General features: G+C 36.0%; 1 protein-coding gene and 3 non-coding genes across 4 annotated transcripts; all 4 read right to left on the bottom strand.

Annotated features, from left to right (window-relative positions):
• Window positions 1-826: 826 nt before the first annotated feature.
• LOC143624678 (U2 spliceosomal RNA) lies at window positions 827-1,014 on the bottom strand. The gene has a single exon (XR_013152154.1). It is a non-coding gene; the product is annotated as a U2 spliceosomal RNA (small nuclear RNA).
• Window positions 1,015-3,998: 2,984 nt separating this feature from the next.
• On the bottom strand, window positions 3,999-4,187 carry LOC143624675 (U2 spliceosomal RNA). The gene has a single exon (XR_013152153.1). It is a non-coding gene; the product is annotated as a U2 spliceosomal RNA (small nuclear RNA).
• A 1,986-nt stretch (window positions 4,188-6,173) lies between these two features.
• LOC143624679 (U2 spliceosomal RNA) lies at window positions 6,174-6,367 on the bottom strand. Its single transcript, XR_013152155.1, has one exon. It is a non-coding gene; the product is annotated as a U2 spliceosomal RNA (small nuclear RNA).
• A 3,173-nt stretch (window positions 6,368-9,540) lies between these two features.
• On the bottom strand, window positions 9,541-12,445 carry LOC143624602 (putative pectin methylesterase CGR3). The gene is made up of 6 exons (XM_077095190.1): window positions 12,296-12,445; window positions 12,156-12,195; window positions 11,981-12,022; window positions 11,519-11,893; window positions 10,544-10,599; window positions 9,541-9,719 (listed from the first exon to the last, which is right to left on the bottom strand). Exons 1-6 carry the CDS (start codon window positions 12,416-12,418, stop codon window positions 9,564-9,566), a joined length of 792 nt encoding a protein of 263 aa, XP_076951305.1. The 5' UTR covers window positions 12,419-12,445; the 3' UTR covers window positions 9,541-9,563.

The raw sequence follows: 12,445 nt of genomic DNA, 5'->3' as shown, positions 1-12,445 counted from the left end.
GAGTAAATGCAGAATCCACGTCCGATGATATTGTCATTTTGTTATAAAGCAACTGATAGACATTATTCACACTTGGTATTGTAGTGTTCAATATGATGTTAGTTATATTTCTGATAAAAAAATAAATAATACTAATTAATATAATATGAAAAGTACAGACAATATATAGTTTTTGAAAAATATGCATAACTTTTAAAAGTTGATTCTTAAAGAAAGGACCAGGCTTGCAACTTCTAACCAAAAACAGGGACAATTTTTGTAATTAACTTCTTTTTAATATATGTATTAGCAAAACCCTGAAATTTAAGTTTTCTGGTTGATTTTCAATTTTACGTATGAGTTCGGCTTCCTTATGAGCCGGTTTCGATTTTACATTTTGGTTTGAAATCTTTGAGCCTAAACAAATTTGCTCAAACTATTAAATCTGGCACATCGGTTGTTAGGTTTGGTTCGGTGCACTTTGCATTGCAGTATTACACTTAATTAACATCACCGTCTTAGCAAAAGTAATAGCATCAAGAGACATTATTGCATTCAACATTTTTAAGAATAAAATAGAACAGCTTGCTACAAGTATAACACTATTTAAACTAACATACAAAGTGCTAGAAAAGACATTCATCATAAACAATTAACTCTTAATTTCAACTCCCACTAAAAAACTACTTTTAAAGTAAATGCGGCAATAATTTGAATTTAGGACGGGTGCACCAGGCCAAGGCATTAGTGCAACACCAAGACCCTAGTTGCAAGCCTATTAAACATTTACAACATTGATTTGCATTTATATTAAATAATCAAGTAATATAAATTTAACTATGTTTTGGAGAGGTGAGCGAGGCCTTAGGGGTAGTGTAAGACCAAGGCAACACATGAAGACCCAACCAGCAAGCGACTTTGGTGAGTCTTCAACCATACAAAATAAGATTAATATCAAGTAAGCCAATGGCTCACATATCAAATATTAAACTGATAAGAATAGATAGATCTTAGCCAAAAAGCCGAGAAAGGTGAGCTTTGTATCATCTTGGGCCTATGCTTATATAGCAGTCCCTTCATACATGTATTCTTCACTCAGCCGATGTGGGAATGTGGGATGGCAACACACTTTTCCTTTTGGTTATTCAGGACTTACAATACCATAAATTAATGCATGAATCCTAATAATACTAGTTTTCAAGATAATAGAAAACTCCAATCGTGACATTATTTGAATATATTTATAGTTTAGTTGATTATATGAATGTTTCATGTTTAGATTGAATATTTGTTAGTTAAACAACTTGACATTTAAAATTAGTAATGTGGTATTTTGATTGTTTCATGCTTTGAATTTACATTTAAGCCTTGAGCATTAATTAGAAGAAATTTGGAGTTAAGCATCCAGCTCGACCCAAATCAAAACCGAGCTGAAAAATCTATATAAAGAGTGACGGATATTTGAGCACCGAAAATTTCTAACACGTGTGAAATTAGTTCCCAGGTCCATCACTTGGCTGAAGGTATATTGGTCATTAACCTAATTGCTGTCACTACTATTTTTCATTAAAAAAAAAAGGTCATTCAAGTTAATTGAATATAAAAAGTGTGGATTACTAAATCAACCTGAAAATTGTTGCTTCAAAACTCAACTCATGTCTCAGTGTTGCAAACTCACTCTTTATCTCTTAACACTGATAACTATTGTGTTGGCAATACAATACAATAAAATACAGAAATAATCACTTGTGAAATGCTATTAATGAGATCAGATATCCAAATTTGCAAAAGGGTAGAACAGAATTATAAGTCAGTTGCCAGTTTGTGTTTTCATGTGCTTACATCCAATGTCCCTCAAAAGCAGTCCTCAATAACAAAACTTGTTGACCATTCACATCATGGAAAAGGGTAAATACATAAACCACATGCTCAGGTTGCATCTTCATACCAAGAAACAGAGTATGAAATCAACAAATAGCCCTGATTATCTACTTAGTATTATGCATACTGTTACTATTATTAATAATACTACTGCTTGTTTATTTATTGTATTTATTTGGTTTTTCTCTCTAGCTAGAGGTCTAGTGTTTATTCGGTCGCATACATGTTGATGTGGTTTTCGAGCTGGGTGTCTCTCTGGAAGCGACCTCTCTATTCTTTGAGAACATGAAGAGACATTGTTAAATTCAACATTTAAGAATTAAATAGAACAGCTTGTTGAGAAAATAACAACACTCAATGTAGCTCCCTATTTCAAAGGTGCTGACAACAAAGGCATTTATCAATTATCATTATCAGTATGTAGCTCCCTGTTTCAATTTTTATCAAAATAGGAATTGAAAGGTCTAACTTAATGGCCTGCCAGTCTAAAGACTGCTGACTAGAAATAGGCATCCATCATACAAACTTAGAGGACTGCTAATCAGGTCGTGTTCATGGGTAGACCAGTTCAAACCCTACACGGACCCGGAAATTTTACACAAAACCCGAAAATCGTGTCTCACAAAGGAACCCAAACATGGCATGTTCAACCAGAAAACTTTTTTTTTTACATATCAATATGTAAAAATCCTAAACGCACATATCAATATGTTATGCGATGTTCAGACATGATTTGGTGAGAGATGTTCTATGCGATGTTCTTAAACGGGCCGGAATTTCAGCTAAAAAGGAGGCTCCCGTAAACTTTCTTACGGATCCTCTTGAAGGAAGATCTACGTTACGACCGGTCGATATTCTTGTTTTTGGGTGGGTAGGGGGAAACACGCTTGTGTGGATCTCACAGAAATGTCCCCTCTTGTTGGGCTAAGGGACAATGGGTTTGTAGCCTGTCAGGTAACATTGAAGGCGGCATCAGGCAAGGTTGTTAAACACGAGAAAGCTTGTTTGGAGAATCAACACGTGTTTATCCCATTTGCCTTTGACACTTTTGGTTACTTAGCTCCAGATGCCGTGGACCTTCTAAACAGAGTTCAGAAAGCCATGCATAGCAATTTATCGGCCCATAAGAATCAAAAGTTTGTTTTTAGTAGGGTTGGGTTTGCTATCCAAAAGGGGGTTGCAGCGCAGCTTGTTGCCCACTTACCTGCCACTTCATTGTAAATCGTTTGGTTGTTTTTGATTATTAAGACGCAATATGTTACCAATTCTTTTTAACGGCTAAATGCTACCGTCTACAAGGATTAAACTCTTGACGTCCTATTCTACACCCTAACCACCTTACCACCCCCACCATAGTGGGAATGGCGTTACATACTAATTTCATTTCAAACTGTTAAATTTTGGTATAAGAGATACTTTGATAATTTAAGATATTATATAAAACACGTTTAAAAACTATAAAAATTAAAATTAAACAAATGGGCTAAACGGATCAACCCGCGAACCTGCCGAGTTGACACAAACATGATAAACGTGTTCGCGGGTTCAACCCCAAACGGGCCCAAACCCACTTACACTAAACCCAAACCCACATACTAGATATATAGCTCCATTTTTTTTATTTTTTTATCAAAAAAAGGGCCTAAAAAGATTAACAAGTACGAATTTTATAATAAAGACGGGTGCGCAAAGTTGGTTTGAAAGACTGAACCATAACCGAATGGTCGGTTAATCATAGGTCGCTTAACCGTTATTTATGGGTCTGGGCCAATGTATTTTTTTAATGTTTTTTTCCTCTCTTCTAGTTAAAAATTATTCGGTTATGGTGTTCCAAGTTAAATTATGAAGTCTCGAAACTGAAATACGTCAGCTCCAAGCTTGGTTATGGTGTTCAAAGCTATTTTATAGATAGTTGCAACATAAATTTAAATGTTCTCAATTTGATAAAGAGGGGTAAAATATTGAAATGGAGATATAGAGTTTGGATAAACATAAACATACAAGGTTCGATTAGGTTTGGTTAAAGTCGGTTAACAGACTCATTAACCATAATCGAAGTCGGTTAGTCATATTTACAAAATCATAACCGTCAATTTTGCTCATTAGCCATATCGAAGTCAATTATTGACTGCAAATTAAAGGGGTGCGCCAGGCCAAGGCAGTAGTGCAAGACCAAGGCAACGCTTAAAGGCCCCCAGTAGCAAGCTATTGTGATGGGCACTTCCCCATAAAAAATAAGATTAATATCAAGTGGCCCACATATCAAATATTAAACTGATAAGAACAGATACTACACTTAATCTTAGCCAAAAGGCCGAGAAAGGTATGCTTCCTAATTTCTTGGGCCACTATTTATATAGGTTGTCTATTCACCTGTTTTCTTCACTCAACTGATGTGGGATTTCAAAGACACTTTTATTCCCTTTGATCTATAATATATATATATATAAATGAAAACCCTAAAATCCTACGTGTCGTGATTTGGTCGCTCCCCCCTTTTATGGAAGCTACCAGATAGCGATTCAAAAAGGGGTAGCGGCGCAGCTTGTTGCCCGCTTGCCTTCTGTTTCGATGTAATCTAAACTTTTCTTTAATAAGAGCGTTAACTTTGTTGAAATTATTAACTTTCTTACAATAAAGAAAATTAAAATCCAAAAAATAAATATTAAAAAATGAAAAATGTAAAACAACCATTCTCTCAAGCCATCAGATTGCTTTATTTGTAAATGAAGGCTTTTCACGCATTTGACCCGAATTCACGAGTAAAGGTCTCGCCAAACTCAGATAGCTCTTAAACGGGTTATAACATCTCATTACATTAAAAATTAATTTCATCAAATATTTGATATGAAAATCCTATAAAATAGAGATATACTAAAAAGTAATATCCTATTTTATTTAAAAAAGATATTATTTATAATTAAGAAACAATTTTATAATAAAAAAAATAAACGGGTAATAGGTATCACCAAACCCAGATGGCTTTTAAACCGGATTATAGCATATCGTTTATCTGTGAAACCATTTTATCATCAAACCTCAAGTATATTAATTATTAACTTTCTTACAATAAATTAAATTAAAATCCAAATATATGTACATATATATATATATTAGAAACGAATAATGTAAAACAACCCCCATAATACGGGGGATAAAATCTAGTTTCTCATAATTTAATACCATATAAATTATTGCTTAAATCCTAATAATACTAGCTTTTTAGATCATAATGTACCTGACTGTATTCATTTTATAACAGGCATAATCCATAAGCTCACCCTGAAAATTGCTGTTTCAAACTCAAATTACTTTAGTGATGGCTATACAGAAACTATCACTTACTGTAATATACAATTAACAATTTAGATGTTCAAATTTGCTAAATGGCAGATATATGGAATCAATAACAAACTTTTTGACTGAGATGGAATCACATAATTGAAGATATTTTCAATGTATACTGCAAGTACTGTGACATGTTTGTTCATAGAGAATATTAAACTCTTCATAAACTTGACAGCAGACACCATCCACATCACTGACATGAGTATTATAGTCTTCATTAACATGATTACTGTTATTAATATTTCTGATAAAAAAAGAAATAATACCAATTAAGTTAATATGAAAAGTACAGATAATATATATATAGTTTTTAAAAATTAATTCTTAAAATAAAGGACCAGGCTTGCAACTTCTAACAAAAAACCAGGACAAATTTTGTAGTAACTTCTTTTAAAAATCATATGAATTAACCAAACTCCGATATTCATTTGGTTTTTTTGATTTTACATTACATTGCAGTAGTACACTTATTTAGCATCACCGTCTTAGCAAAAGAAAGTAATAGCATGAAGAGACCTGATGACAGGGGAGCCAGCGACCGAAGCCCCGGTGAACGGCGGCCTTTATAAAGTGAACGGCGGCTGTAACTATAACGGTCCTAAGGTAGCGAAATTCCTTGTCGGGTAAGTTCCGACCCACACGAAAGGCGTAACATTATTACATTACATTAAGAATAAAACAAAAGTGTGTATCAACATTCCGGTCCCAATTTCAAGTTTTAATAAATTACAAAAGTAAATGCACTAATAATTCAAACTAAACATTGGAGGGGTGCGCCAAGCCTAGGAAGCAGTGCAACGCCAAGGCAACGCTTAAAGACCCCAATAGGTTGCCTTAAAGACCCCAATAGCAAGCTATTGTGATGAGTCTTTCCCCATAAAAAATAAAGGCAACGCTTAAAGACCCCAATAGGTTGCCTTAAAGACCCCAATAGCAAGCTATTATGATGGGTCTTTCCCCATAAAAAATAAAGGCAACGCTTAAACACCCCAATAGGTTGCCTTAAAGACCCTAATAGCAAGCTATTGCGATGGCTTTCCCATAAAAAATAAGATTAATATCAAGTAAGGCAATAACTCACATATCAGATATTAAACTAATAAAAACTGATAAGAACAAATACTACACTTGATCTTAGCCAAAAGGCCGAGAAAGGTATGCTTTTGCTGTCCTTGGGCTACGGCTTATGTAGATTGTGTTTTCCTCCTTGTTTCTTTACTCAGCCGATGTGGGATCGTGACTTAACTTTTTAACTGCCAAGTGGAATTACACGATTGACGACCCACCCTTTCATAGCAATTTAATAAACTCTGCATAAACTTAGCAGGCACCATTGGTATCACCGACAAGAGTAAATACATAATCCACATCCTCGGCTTGCATCATAATACAAGAAAACTATGATATTACATTATTACCATTAACTTGAGTTGTAACAGTATGATAACAGGAAACTCCAACTATGGTACAACATGATTTGTCACCATGAGTTCACTCCACTAATTATGCTAGATATTCTTAACATGCTGAGCATATGCCTGATCAGATGAATGCACACTGTCCAGATTTGAAACCATTTGATGCACAACTTCTGTTTCAATGAACTCGTTTTTAGCACGATGCGTGATGATTCAGATTTTCGCTAGGATAAACCATGAGTGTTTCTGGTTTGGTGGGAAAGCTTGTCGATCTGTCAGGGGTGTAAACCAAGAGAGCAACTCAAGCTAAAAACTTGAGTTGGAGCTCCAGAGCTTAAACTAGCCTTGCACAGTTAACAACCAAGCTCGAGCCCAAGCTTAATATGTCAGGTTCAAGCTCATGAGCCTAAACCAGATTTTATAACCAAAAATTTTCGACATGATAGCGTCTTACCTAGTGGTGCACAAATCAGGTTTTTTTAAAACCCGGAACCGGGTACAAAATGGAACCGGTTCCTGTCAGGAACCGGACCCGACCCGGTAGGCAAATATCAGGAACCAGTGAAACCGGGTAGGGTAGGAACCGGGTCCGGTTTATATCCGAAAACCGGTTCCAACGGGTTTTCCTAGTTTAAATTATTTTTGACCGTTGGAAACCGGTTCCAACGGCTATTTTACCGTTTTTAGACCGTTGGAACCGGTTTTGAATGTTTATACCCACCTCCACTTACTATATATAGACATACTAGGTTTAGAACTTGTTAACCAACTCCCCTAACTTGTTAAACACTTCAATTTCTTGTTAAACCACTTACCATTACCAATGGCAACCAACGACGAAGTTGTTATGGTTATCGACACCCTGAGATGCCCCGAGGTTTGGGTTCGCTATGACCTGTGTGTCATGACCGACACACAGGAGATGGCGCAATGCAAATAATACGGAAAGTTTTTGAAGGCGGCATCGAATTCCACCCTTCGAAAGCATACCAATAAGTATTGCAAGGAAAAAAAGCATTTGGATGCCAAAAAAGGAGAAGTCGGGGAGTCATCCGGCTCTACAAGTCAAGCCCTTGTCGCCGGTAACAAAGCTTGATGGTCATAAATGGCGAGACGAAAACAACGAACAATATTTGCTATTTTTAGTTTTATGCTTAATAATGTTTGTAATTAATCGTTTTACAATAATGTTCGTTGTGTAATGTTCTATAATTATTATATGTTTAAAAGGTAGTTTAAGTGTTTAAGACAAGTTTTTTATTTAACACTAACAAATAACACTTTAAAAAACTTGTTACATTAATTAATTGATTCGTGTTACATAATACATAAATGATTAGAACAAATACAAAAATGATTAGAACAAATACAAAAAATACAAATTAAAATTACTTGAGTTCTACGACTTCGTCTTCTTCACTCGAAGATTCTTCTTCCATCTCTTGAATTGGACGTTCAAGTGGTATTTCGTCTTCAAAGTTTGTCTTGTCTTGTATACGATCCACCGCGTCCAAATGATCCTTTAGGCAAATACACATCTCTAAGGACTCGGGAGTGAGTTTGGTTCTTCGCATCGATAATATCCTTCCACTAAGTGAAAAAACCGATTCCGAAGCAACTGTTGAAGCTTGGACGCTTAGCAAGTCACGAGACATGGCGGAAAGAATAGGAAATTCGTTTTGCTTTCTTTTCCACCATGCCAAAATGTCAAGGTTGCGAACGTCCTCGACCGTTGCACCTTCTACATAGTTTGCTCCACTATATCGGCCAAGTTCACTAGTTGGTGTGTTACCCCTTTGTCGCTTAGCCGCCGACTCACTAACCGCATTCATCATGTTTATAAGCTTGTCCTTGCATGGCTTACTTGATATTGCTTGCCTCACAAAAGTCGACTTTGAGCTTGGACCATATATTTTGAAGTAATGGTCATAGATTTCTTGAAGAATCCTTTGCTTCCGTCGACGCCATCGGATCGATCTCGTGCGCACCCATGTTGTCATATATTTCCTCGATCAACGCCTCAACCCCGGCAACATTTATGTAGGGGTTTAAAGTGGCGGCACAAGTAAACACGGGTGGTATTCCTTCAAATATTTTAGGAACTTCTTCTTCATTGGGTCAACAATGTGCTCGAAAAGGTCATTTTTGTTTTCAAAGTCTTTGAAATTCAAGGAGATGTATAATTCTTGCAAAACCCAACAACTAGTAGGATAGTAAACCCCCGACAATTTAGTTGTTGCGGTTTTAAAAACATCAAGATACTCCAAGAAGTAACCGACATTATCCCAAGCACCGTTTGGAAACATATCGGCTTCGCAACGATCCACAAGCACTCTCTGTATTTTATCTGTATTGTGGTAAGACTCTTACCACAATACAGATAAAATATAGAGAGTCATTCTCAGCTTCGCAAGTCTTACCACAACCCAAACCCCAAACCCATTTTTTAAACGGGCTGTGTTAGCCAACCCAAAACATGTTTTCTTTCGTGTCGTGTCAAGAATTGCCGCTCTAAGTTAGTTCAGTAAGGTTTTATCAGTTGATTTGTTTAGAGGTTGTTGTCTCACCCCCTAGGTTCACTAGCTTAGTGATTTTAATCTGAAAAAATGAATTAACTAGATAAACTCCTTACACATTATCCCAGATACATGATAATCACACCCTCCGCATGAGATGAATTCATGAAGAATAGCTAGGCTTCATACAACTGAATTAAACTATAAGGCAATAGTTTGAAAACATAAGTCCAAAATTACATAACAATATGAAAGACATGAAATAAGAGTATTAACAAACAAACAATATACATCTTCTTCAGTATACCAATGAGTCGACCCGCTTGAGAGTACAAAAATTTCCGAAATGCTATGTTTTCTGTGTTTTCCAAGTTTATACTTCACTTCTTTCTTTCTTTCTTTCTTTCTTCATAACACAAACTTAATTGAGTGCTGGTTTCATATGGAATATCTGACAGCTTGACTGGTAACCCTTCTTGGCTGTAGCCATTTCAAACTTCTTTGTGGCAACTTCATTCTCTTCTAAGCTTGTCTGAACAAAAAACCGAATCCACCATGACGAGCTTCGTAGTTTCGCCTATAACGAAACCAACCCAATCAGTGTTATCGAGCTACTTTAATGGGCCGAAACAAATAGATTTGAGTGTGGGTCGAATTGGGGTCCACCGGCCCAGAAACACTAGATCACTAATTAATGTTTCGGATGTGATTAGAAAAATAAGATTATAATGATAATCTAAGTTCATATCAAACAGATTTAAGAGGTCATATGTATTTGTATTACCGTTTGATCCATTTGAGAAAAAACATGATTCAAAGAGACCGTTTACAGGCAGACGTGTCGAAACTGCCACCTCTACAAAATATAGGTTTGAACTTATAAAGCGACCTGTTTTGACCCTAACTCATTTTGTCCAGAACCCATTTTGATCTGAACCAAATTCACACTCCTTTATAATGACCTGTTTTGACTCGAACTCATTTTGCTCATAGCCCATATTTACCCAAACCAAATAGACATTTTTTAGACGAACCTTTTGACCCGAACACATTTTACTCATAACCTGCTTTGGCCCGAACCAAATTGACATCTTTTCTTAAAACGACCAGTTTTGAACCGAACTCATTTCACCCATAATCAGTTTTGACCTGAACCAAATTGACATCTTTTTAAAAAAACGACCTGTTTTGAACCAAAATCATATTACACAGAACATGGTCTGACCCTAACCCATTTTGACCCGTGACCCAAACCCACCCAGTTTCACAAGCTTAGTTAGAAGTATACTTATATATGGTCAGCTCGTGTGATAATTGAACAATTTTGAACCCTGATTTTTATTTTGTGTTTAATATTATTTTTGCTGGTCCATAGTGATTAACAAACGTATGAAGACTTACAGGGCGCCCGAACTTAGACATCTCAGCCACTTTAACTCTACGTTGACCGGGATAGCCTGCATCCATAAAATTTAAATCTATAAATTTCAGAATTCTTGTTTCTTAAATACTATTTTTATGCTACACCAAGATTTAAAGATGGCAATTTCAGCCCATTTAACCGTTTAAGGGTCGCTTTGGGTTATAGTTCGTTTAACTTTAACCGAGCAAAACGATCGTACACGAACAATTAAACGAACACAGTATTCTTGTTCGTATCCTTTAAGAAAATAAACATGTTTATATTCGTTAATGTCCGTTCATTAACAGTAAAAGCGAACGCTTCACAAACTAACCTAACTTAACATAGATGAACGAACATAACTGAGCTAAAACCAGTTTAAAGTAATGTGAAGAACAGTGTGTTGAGCACTTGAGCCTAAAAAGCTATCAAAACTAGACCTTTAAGTTGTAATGGGTCAAAAAACTACAAATGAATGTATTAACAAACGCAAACGAATGAACTTACACAAACGTAAACGAACACACATAAACGAATTTAAATGAACATATGTTCACAAACATAAATGAAAGAACGAGACATGTGTTCATGTTCGTTCTTGTAACTAAATGAACAAAAATTTTTGTTCACATTTTCATCGGATGGTTCACAAATGTTCTGAGCGTTCGGTTCGTTTACAGGCCTAGGTCCGGGTGAAATCATATTGCTGTAATAACATAGTGTGTAATCATATCTAACACATTAACTATTTATAAAAAATGACCTAAAATGTTATTGGATCAACCCAACCCAACTCGATCTGAACTGTAATAAAACATGTTTCAAGTTTCAACCCTAATACAAATTTGACCTGTTACCCAACTAGCCCAATCCACCTATTTTGCTATCTCTACTAAGATTTTGCTTGCTTATGCAAGGCCAGGAACTAATAACAAGATTTCAAGAACTAATAATAAGACTACTTAGAAACATACCCGATAGGATAACAAATCCATCTGAAGAAACTCTTGCCAATTCTGGAAGTGTCTTGTTGAGGTACCTTGGGGACAAATAGTCAAGCGCATCTGAAACTATGACAAGAGAAAATGACTTAGACCTATATGGCAAAGGGAACTTTATATCAGCAATGCGCACAATGCCTTTGCGTATAAGGCTTTTGCAGCTCGCATCAGTTTCATCCAAATCATATGGTTCAAGACCCCATGCTTCTGTATCTTCTTCTTTTAATAATTTGGAGACCACGGCACATGAATCGGGACCCACATGCAGAACTTTGTGCATACTGTCACCATATACTTTCTTCAGATATGGTAATGCCTGACTGATCTCTGCTGAACACGAAACACCACCTGCACAAAATGGTAATTTCAATTATTTTTACCTTTTTTTTTTGCAATGTGCTCAGATGAAATAAAGGGTGTCTTTTAATGTTTTACCTTCAAGCCTCCTTACAGCTGCTCTATCACCATTGGTCCCACCTGTCACAACACTAACTTTAGCCTAATTTGTTATGTGAACAAAATAGGATCAAGAAGACTGAATGAACTTAAGCTAAAACAAAATCCAGGTGTCTATGTTTGTGTGTGTTTATGTTGCACGATACATACTAACCTGAACCACTATAAACGTATCCGATTACCAGAAAAGCTCCCTGAAAGTTTCCAACAAAAGGGAATTTCATCTCAGTATTTGTGTTAACTAAAGCAGGCGAGTATAAAAAATAAAAGTATGAATGCTTTAAAAAGGATTACCACTAGTACAAGTCCAATGGATAAAAACGGTGATGCGCGTGATTTTGGATTCAAGGATCCCATAAAGGGAATGCCGGCTCCATCTCCCAGACGTCGAGACAAACTAGCTGGCCTCCTTGACATTGTCTATGCCGTAATTCACCTGCAGGA

The sequence above is a fragment of the Bidens hawaiensis genome, unplaced genomic scaffold, assembly GCF_021521415.1.
Source record: "Bidens hawaiensis isolate Kalapana, Puna unplaced genomic scaffold, B.hawaiensis_p1.1 tig00003902_1, whole genome shotgun sequence".
In the NCBI taxonomy this organism is placed as follows: domain Eukaryota; kingdom Viridiplantae; phylum Streptophyta; class Magnoliopsida; order Asterales; family Asteraceae; genus Bidens; species Bidens hawaiensis.
The sequence above is the reverse complement of the archived record's forward strand: the minus strand, read 5'-3'. Positions and strand labels throughout refer to the sequence as shown.

Excerpts from the sequence above, each read along its gene's own strand:
- LOC143624602 (XM_077095190.1), bottom strand. The coding sequence starts at position 12,418 with ATGTCAAGGAGGCCAGCTAGTTTGTCTCGACGTCTGGGAGATGGAGCC. Across the intron at positions 11,894-11,980 it reads AGCTGTAAGGAGGCTTGAAG|GTGGTGTTTCGTGTTCAGCA; the intron begins GTAAAACATTAA and ends CATTTTGTGCAG. Across the intron at positions 9,720-10,543 it reads TGTCTAAGTTCGGGCGCCCT|GCGAAACTACGAAGCTCGTC; the intron begins GTAAGTCTTCAT and ends GTTTCGTTATAG.